Source organism: Panthera leo, chromosome B3 (genome assembly GCF_018350215.1).
Source record: "Panthera leo isolate Ple1 chromosome B3, P.leo_Ple1_pat1.1, whole genome shotgun sequence".
Classification (NCBI taxonomy): Eukaryota; Metazoa; Chordata; class Mammalia; order Carnivora; family Felidae; genus Panthera; species Panthera leo.
Window position 1 is genome coordinate 121,794,521 of NC_056684.1, and position 9,610 is coordinate 121,804,130.

The 9,610-nt window shown below is 37.5% G+C and overlaps 1 protein-coding gene across 1 annotated transcript in view; it reads right to left on the reverse strand.

The window, feature by feature from the left end:
* Window positions 1-9,610, reverse strand: part of SNW1 (SNW domain containing 1) — a 33,174-nt gene that overhangs the window by 22,091 nt on the left and 1,473 nt on the right. Inside the window, exons 2-3 of the mRNA XM_042943942.1 lie at window positions 6,256-6,409; window positions 2,559-2,720 (exon numbers count right to left, since the gene is read on the reverse strand). Coding sequence (XP_042799876.1) covers window positions 2,559-2,720; window positions 6,256-6,409 — 316 coding nt within the window. The remainder of the gene's footprint in view (window positions 1-2,558; window positions 2,721-6,255; window positions 6,410-9,610) is intronic.

Here is a 9,610-nt window from a genome sequence, read left to right on the forward strand (position 1 = left end):
CTTAGGGCACAAACACACCTGGAATTCTATATAGATTTTTAAAAAATAAAGCAGACCTATATATACTAATAAAAACCTTCAAAACATACTAAATTAAAAAAAGCTATGAAAGTTATGAATATTAAAATCTCATTCATGTAAAAAAAGATATATGTGTGTGTGTGTGTGTGTGTGTGTGTGTGTGTATTAAAGTGGGAATATATATATACATCAATATCTAAATCCATAACAAAGGTCTGGAAAGATACGTATTATTATAGTAGTGGTACTTACCTATGAGTAGGCACTACATACATACTTATGTACTGTTGATATCTTCTACCATAAGAATTTATTATTAGTGTATCTTTTTTTTTTTTTTTTTAATTTTTTTTTTTTAACGTTTATTTATTTTTGAGACAGAGACAGAGCATGAACGGGGGAGGGGCAGAGAGAGAGGGAGACACAGAATCGGAAGCAGGCTCCAGGCTCTGAGCCATCAGCCCAGAGCCCGATGCGGGGCTTGAACTCACGGACCGCGAGATCGTGACCTGAGCCGAAGTCGGACGCTCAACCGACTGAGCCACCCAGGCGCCCCTAGTGTATCTTTTTTTAAATCAACAAAATAGTGGGGGGAAAAATAACTCCCAGGCTTTTAGCATAGTCATTCAGGAAGATATCACTGCCAATCACTGAGTTAGAGAATAGAGAAGGTAGATTAAGTGGAAAATTATGAATTTAGGTTTGGATTTGATGAGTGATGTTTTGAGGAAATCTAATAGAGCTGTCCTTGCGGATAGTAAGATATAAGGACCTACAGCTCAGGGAAGAAAACTCGGCTGGAGACATAGATCTAACAGTCATCAACATGAGTGGCAATTTTAGCCAAGGGAATAAATTAGATTAGTCAAAGAGATGATGTTGTGAGAAAAGCCTTAGAGATCTTTGCCAGAGTTTATCTCCACAGACTGGTTGAGGTGAGGTTGTATTACAGTGAAATGAAGAATGAAAGGGAAGTGAAGAAGTAGAACAGATAACAACAAGCAAAAAGCTTGAAGGAAAATGGAGAAAACTAGGTGAAAATTTGGTGGTAGCTAGAGGGAGCCTTCAGGGTAGTCAGGGAAAAACTTTTCTTTCAAAAGATGATAAGAGCAAGCATATTTAAAAGCTAACAGAAAGGAGCCAGTAGAAGAAGGGGAGGTGGAAGTCATGGTTGAGAAGAGTAAAGAAAAAGCGAGGCTGTAAAGGAGAGGGGAAGGAATGAAATCCAGGATACGCTACAGCACACCTGGCAAGATTAGGTTTAGACCGAAGACATTTCTCATAGAGACAAAAGGAAAAGTCAAGACACAAAGCCAAGTGCAGGATAAAGAAAGCAGACAATTTTCTTCCACTAGTCGTTATGTGCAAACAGATGTCACCTGTAAGCTGACAGGGGACGGAGAGGACTAGGAGTTAAAGCTTGGAGGAACACCAAGGGAGCGCAGTCTAAACCTGAGACATAGATTTGCATGACTGGGTAACTGTTTTCCCCAAGAACCCAGCACCCATGATGCAGAAGTAGAGGATGGGGTCATTACTGCAATTTTAGAGGGTAAAATGAAAACATTTAGGGAAGAGAAAGAGGCAAAGGACAAGTACTGAAGGCCCTCAACTATTTTTCGCAACATCTTCAATTCTAAAGAGATCTTTACCTATGTGTGGAGTACTTATTTACGAGGGAAAAAACTAGGTCTTCTCTTAAAAACAGTTCCTTGGCTCTGAGCGTAGCTGCTCTGTGAGGAGATTATTTTAAGTAAATTTTATTTTTGGTCTTTGGATTACCTGTAAGCAGGCCATCAAAAATATGGACAGCAAGTGCCAGTTTTATACTTAGGGAGAAAAAAGTTTAATTCATTACATTCAAGTGAATTATTAAAATAATTAAATATCTATGTAAGTACTTTGTAAGTATATGAGACAGAATTAGAAGACTATAAACAAATCTAAATTTTGATTTTTTGTGTTTTAGGGTGCTAGAATTATAGATTTTTAGCAATTTTCTAGCATTTAAAAAATGTTAGTACTATAAAAGAACTTAAAACAATTTAACAATTTCAAATTGCTTTTATTTATTTTTTAATGTTTATTTTTTGAGAGAGAGAGGGAGAGAGTGAGCAAGCGAGTGAGAGAGGGAGGGCATGAGCAGGGGAGAGGGAGACACAGAATCTAAAGCAGGCTCCAGTCTCTGACTGTGAGCACAGAGCCAGACATGGGACTTGAACCCATGAACTATGAGAGCATGACCTGAGCCAAAGTTGGAGGCCTAACCAACTAAGCCACCCAGGCACCCTCAAATTGTTTTTAAAATGCTAAACAAATAAGTGAAAACCCTAAGTATATATAAGCTATCATCAATTTGGGAGATTTGAAATGAAAAAGTCATTGCTGTTATGAAGTCATAATACACTGTTCATATAATCATGAAGTCATATTTTCAGTTAGCCTAAGTACTAACTGCTACTCATTGCTACTTTTAACAAAGCTAAATGGCCAGATACGTATTTATCAATAGAGGGAAAAATCAACGAGAGGATTACCTTGTCTTTTGACTGTCCCTGCCGAGCAATTGCATCATATTTAATTTTTCCTTCAGCATCCACCTGAATGGCCAGCGCATTTGACATTTTTTTCTTTCGTCCCATATCCAGTGGATACTGGGCCACATGGATCTCTGGAAAAGCACCGCCATCTCCAAAATCCTACATATTAAAAAGGAAAGAAATAAAAAGAATACTTAATAATTTGAGGTTCAAGATATATTCATTCATTCATCAAATAATTATTGAGCCCTTGTTATAGTAGATGCTAAGAGATACAGCAGTAAAGAAACAGAGGTCGCTGGTCTTGTACAGTGTACATTCCAGTGGGCAAAGATGTAAAAAGCCTAATCTTTGGCTTGTAATAAATGCCTTGAAAATATAATGGGACTACAAAGAAAATCTACTTTCCTTTTTTTTTTTTTAAGCTTATTGATTTATTTTTGAGAGAGGAGAGAGAATCCCAAGCAGGCTCTGCCCTGTCAACACAGAGCACTACTATGCAGGGCTCGAATCATGAACTGTGAGATCATGATCTGAGCTGAAATCAAGAGTCAGACACTTAACTGACCGACCCACCCAAGTGCCCTAGAAAGTCTACTTTTGATACTGCGGCTAGGACAGCCTTTGTGAAGAGGTAATGTGAGTTAAAGCTAAATAATGAGAAATCAGGTATGAGAAGATCTGAGGGAAGCATTTTTTAGGTAAAGCAAGTAGCATGAAGGTACTGCTATAAGAACAAGCTTGGGATGTCCTTGGAAACAAGTGTCCAGTGAGGCTGGAGCTTACCGGGACAGAGGAGCAGACACATAGGTGATAACCTTGCACGGGCAGACAAACACCAGATCATGAAAGGGCTTCTAGACCATGGCAAAGATTTTTATATACATGACAGGATGAAATTAAGTAGAACGTTTAGGACAAAGAAAAGATTTTTAGTTTTAGCATACATAATGTTCTTAGTGAGGCAAAGGTCAAGGTATAACAGGGCAGAAATGTAAAGAATTTTTTCTAGGAACCAGATTTTAATAACATATTTATTCATGTTCCAGGAGAAGCAAATAAATAGAAAGGAAGGCTCTAGAAATGAGTTCACCACATTTCTAATGGTGATGATATGCAATTACTTAGAAGACTAAGACTTCTCAAGTAGCACAAGCTAAGTAACATCTGTTGATGAAGTTTAACATTACAAAAAAGGTAGATGGTCAAATAAACATATGAATGTTAAATACAATTTTTAAATAGCTTTGTTAAACTTAGTAATATTTGCTTAGGAATTATATTGTACACTCAACAATCCACACTCATTTAATTCCTGTATTTCAACAATCATACTTTCATATGGAAAAAATTCAAGTTTAGCAACATTAAGTGATTTTCCCAAGATGTCCTGCATAGGCAGGACTTGAACTCAGATCTTTTGACTCCAAAAAACTGTATTTTCTACTGAACTAAAATTCTTTCCTTTTTAGCTCTAAAAAGGGCAAATCAATACTACTAAAAAATGATAGGAAAAAACATTAAAATTAATCATTTAGAGGGGGTTTGATGAAAAATTTTATGTAAATAACTACTTTTATAAGACCTCCTCCTTCAAGAAATATTCCATTAGATCCTGGATATGTGATTTCCTAGATACAATATACTGACTTGCTAAAGAAAAATTTTGACATTTCTAAAAACAAACAATAAAGCTGAGGGAGACATTTCTTATGAATTCGGCAGAAAATAGTTAAAATATTCCCAAGAAAGGTGCTACCTGTAGCCAGGACATCAATCTGACATATGCTCAGATCTGCTGGGGTTCTTCAACTATAATAAGTACTTCAGACTGTGGATGTGGCATTATGCGGTCATTAGGCTTGCCAGAAAATCATAGCTTTTACTCTGAACACTAGAACAAAATGCTTTCTCCACAGAACGTTCACTCCCCTCAAGAAGCATTCACAGTCTTTCCAGACTGGCTGGCCATTTTGGTTTGATTTTCAAATAAACTGTTCTGTTCTGCCAAGATGTATGAAACCTTTAGTCAAGTAAGATTTTAAAAAGTACCTGAATGTCATAATGCTAAAATGGAAGCCTAATCTTTGGATGAGGTTTCTGTTGTATGTAAAATGATGTCTGCTACCCCCACTCTGTAATCAATTGAGAGGCAAACGAAGAATATCTATAATCCCTCAAGGGACACATTATCCTTCTATCAGATAATGTCAATCACTACCTTTTTGCCCCAGATAAGAGGGCATTCCAGCCCCCTTGATAATCTTCTTTTGCCCCACATCTCACAAATTACACTATCAGTGAAAACAAAAGTAACAACAAAAAACCCTTAGTAATTTTAGTAAGACTGGCTTTCACACATTAGAATTAATAAGGACTAGAGGACAGCTAAGGGAAAAAAACAAGGAAACTTTTTAAAAGACATGATCTAGTTGGAAGTTTGTCTTTTAGGCTCTATCGAGTGTTCTGGTAGGCAGGGGGAATGCCAAGCATGGGAGAGGCTGAGAATAGAGACAACAACAAATTTCAGTCCAATGAATACTTAGTTCACCATGATCTGCACTTGGAGGCATACGAAAAAAAGTTGAGGGCACAATCCCTTCACATTTGTAAGGTAAAAATCACAACCATAAAAGGACAGAATGTAACAGAGTGATAAAATGAAAATAATTGTGTACAAACATGAATGGTATAGGCACAAAGATTTTTAATAGGGTAGGCACATTCCTTGGGAAGTGGAAGAGAGAAATTTGCAGGAGTCAGGATGAATACTGAGAGACAGAGAAGAAAAAGGCTTGATCAAAGAGGAAGTAGTCTTGGGGAGGCAAAATAGTTGTCTCAAATGTTTGCTTTTCTCCCTAGATGAAAAAGGTGGTCAAGCATGGGAAGACTACCCTGGAATTAGGGAAAAGAATATGTATTGATCTGCTCTAAAGGATACAGAGTAATTAGGAAGATAGGTACTACCAAAGAAGTTTGTTTTTTGGAAATAAGCTAGAAATATAAAAAGATCATTTCAGAGTCTTCTTTCTCCCTCACTGCCTCCAAATCAACCATCAAATTCTTTTATACCTTCTAAAATATTTATCTAATATGTATATTAGACATATATTAATATTCTCAAATTGAAGACAAGAAAACTGATAAAGAGGGGCAGAATCTTCCCAGTGTTACACAAATAGTAAGCAGCATAGCTATGATGCAAAAACACTTATTTTCACTTATTCTGTTAAACTTCTCGCCCATGCTCTTTCCAATATACTTGACAAGAAGGAAATCAGAAATAGAAATGCTGCTGGAGTTTTCCCTGGAGGAAGGCTGTCTCTTCAGGGTTACGTGGCATTGTGTATGTGGGGAGAAGGGAGGGAAAGGCACCCGAACATGAACTCTTCTTTTCATTTTCTCCTTACTTTCCCATTATTTTCCATATGCAGTAATCCCTGGATTTATAGAGAGTATGCTAATTTCTTTTGTACATGTTTAATAGTTGGACATAAGAAGAGACATAAACAGGTACAATTCTCTTATGATCACAAAGAAGTGGTAATAAGCCAGAAGAAAAAGATCAATCCTCTAAAAGGAGTATATGTCTTAGGAACTCACGACCAGGATTTCTAGCATATTGGCATTCATGTGCAGAGGTTCTAGGGTATTTTACAAGGGTATTATAATAAACGTTAACACAATTATTTACCTCTAATAACCGAGGTATCCAGCCTTTCCGGTACCCGTATGGAGGAGGTTCTCTTCGGGAGGAGACCAGTGAGGTCTGTCGTGATCTCTGAGATCTTGCCTTTTCTTCAGCCTCAAGCTGGTCCTGAGATAGCTGAGTAGGTGCAGGTAAAAAGCTATAAGCAAAGATAATAAAAGTCAGATTAAAAAAAAACTCCTACATTTGATCATTGCAATTTGGCCATCAGAGACTATTTTACCATAATACTTTTTCCCTTAAGCAAAAAAGCAAACATTTCAATGATTCATGGCAGTATTTAATATCAGTCATTTTACTTTGCCTGGAAAGAAATAAACGCTCAGAGACATACAGTAAAAACATTTGACTAAGATGCAGGCAAATGATGCCCATAATAAAAAACTAACAGATATTTCATATAATAAACTATTCAGTGGTTATGCTTCCACATTTCTTTTCTTGTAACAAGCAAGAAAACATTCTCAATTACCCAGGGGCTAACTGTCCAGTATATGGTGTCTTAGTGCCTTTACTACTTTTATACTCCTTATTTTTAACTACTTTACTCTTATTCTTCTTACTTTTAACTATTTTAATGTCAACGACAACAACAAAAAAAATAATAAGGATTAGCACTGAATGTAACAAAGAGGTGCATAAAAGAAAGAAAACACAAGTTGCATATATGAGTGTGTTTTCCCAAAGGTATCTAATTTAGAATGCAATTTAAAACTTGAGAGGTCAAAGATTCAAAGGAGAAATTCTAAAGACGTAGTTTGTCATTCTTTAATCACAGCAGCCTTTTTACCAAGCTATTCTTAACAACTTTCAAGTATGATAAATGTTATTATAGAGATACCCCAAAGTATCACAGAAAGATTCCAGTAAATTGATATGTTTAATGGAAAAGTTAGGGTTCCTTTGTGATTCTTGGCGACTAAGCATATTTGGATAAGCAGAACTTATTTATTCAAAATATTTATTGATCACTTGGGTGCAGGTACTGTGCTATGTAAGCAATGAGACTATAAGAGAGAGGTTACAGCCTTGCAGAGGAGAGACAATCAAATGCTTACACAATTCCCTAATTACAAATTGTATCAAACGATGAAGGAAAAGTGTACAGTGCTATGACGGTATACATCAGAGGGTTCTAATCCAGTCCAGAATGTCAGGAGTGTGACAGCTAAGAGCTCAGAGTTCAAATCCAACCTATGCCAGGTAGTAACCCAGATAAGTTACTTATCTCTCTGAACCTCTGTTTTCTCATCTGTAATGACAGATCAAAAGACCACCTACGTCACAGAGTTGCTCTAAGTAGTAAATGTGAAAATCTATGACCCCCTTGGCACAGTGTCTAAATACTCATCAATGCATATTGTTCCATACATACTTGATTATGCGGAGCCATTCCGTGATTCCACCAATTTGGATCAGTTGCGCCCCACTCATGCTCCCACAAGACACTCTGTGTGCCACTACTATAACATTTATCTTACTGTATCACAATCATCTACTCATTTACCTCTTTCTCTCGCCAGACTGAGCAACTTGCAGGAATCATGGCTTCTGCTTCGTTTCATCCCTAACTCTCTAGGCACTGTCCAGCTCACAGCGAGGGCTACTTATATGTTTGCAGAACTAAATTCACTCTGCCCTTTGCACTCACCATCTTTATGTCACTACAATCTTATTGCCTTTCCTTTTGCCATCTCAAGATCTTTACATTTGCTATTCCATCTACCATAAAATGCTCCATTTATTAAGAACATTCTTTCCTGTAGTGCTTTTATGGAAAACTCTTTCCTAGATCATTCATTCATTCATTTTAAAAGATTTTGTTTAAAAAAATTTTTTTAATGTTTTTATTTATTTTTGAAGGAGAGAGAGAGACAGAGCATGAGCGGGGAAGGAGCAGAGAGAGAGGGAGACATAGAATTTGAAGCAGGCTCCAGGCTCTAAGCTGTCAGCACAGAGCCCGATGCGGGGCTCGAACTCACGAACTGTGAGATCATGACCTGAGCCGAAGTCGGACGCTTAACTGACTGAGCCACCCAGGTGCCCCTAAAGATTTTATTTTTAAGTAATCTCCACACCCAATGTGGGGCTTGAACTTACAACCCTGAGACCAAGAGTCTCAAGCTGTACCAAGTGGGCCAGCCACACACCCCTCCTAGATCTTTTAGTCCTTGCTTCTTAGCGTTCTTGTCTGCTCATTTATACCTCTCCACAGCTGTTTTCTGACCACCTTGTCCAAAACAGGACCCCACTCCACATTTTGAGTCACTCTTTGTCCTTTCATTTTTATTTCTAGTAATTCCTATCTGAAATTGTATTGATTTGTTTACTCATATATAGTCTATCTCTCCTAGAATGTAAGCTCTTTGAAAATAAGGAGTTTGCAACACTGATTTAATACTGTAAAACCAGCACTAGAATAGTGCCTGGCACATGGTAGATCCTCAACAAATATGTACTAACTGAAGGATGGATGAATGGATGAACGGAGCCAAAAGTTTTGGGTTTCTACCATACTTATTTTCAGTATACCATGTATATCCAGTACATAGAAAGCATACAAAGACAGTTCCAAAGAAGCTACAATATTTACTTATTTTACTCTTCTCTTTACCTTCTGCTGGAGGAACTGGTCACTAAAATGATCAAAAGGCAGGCAGCCTGTCAAAGTGGAGAATTCAGACAATCCAATAAACAGGTTACCTGGCCTGGATTAGGGTCTGAACATACTCTAGCCTTCCAGAGGGTCTTAAATTTGCAGTTCCTTGTAAAGGATGACATTCCTACAAAGAGGCACACTCCTGCAGTAGCAGGGTAGGGGAAAGGGGTACAGAGTGGGCTGCATATGCAGGCCAAAAGGCTACTTCAGTGGTTCTCAACTGGGGGGCAAAATATTTACAATGCAGGCGTATGATAATACCTAGATACATACAATTCATTAAGATTGTCAAGACTTGGGGGTAGAGAATGGGGGTAGTATCACTGGCATCTAGTGGGAGGAAGCCAAAGATATTGATAAACATCTTACTATACACAGGACAGCCCCATACCAGAATGAATTATCCAGCCCAAAATGTCAACAGTGCTAGTGTTGAGACAACTTAGTCTACCCTCCCCCTTTACTAAATAAAGCATACTAAATGCAAGTGATGTTATTAGACACATAACCTTAAATATACTTGAATTTAGAAAACTTAATCAGTAGGACTTTCAGTCTTTAGTAACAATAACTGGTGACACCAAGACTATAACATATCAGTTCCGTCAAGTCTCTGCTGTTAAGAATCCTTGGTAGATCTTGGAGATAAATAACACTTCACCTGGAAACTTGAGACCACCT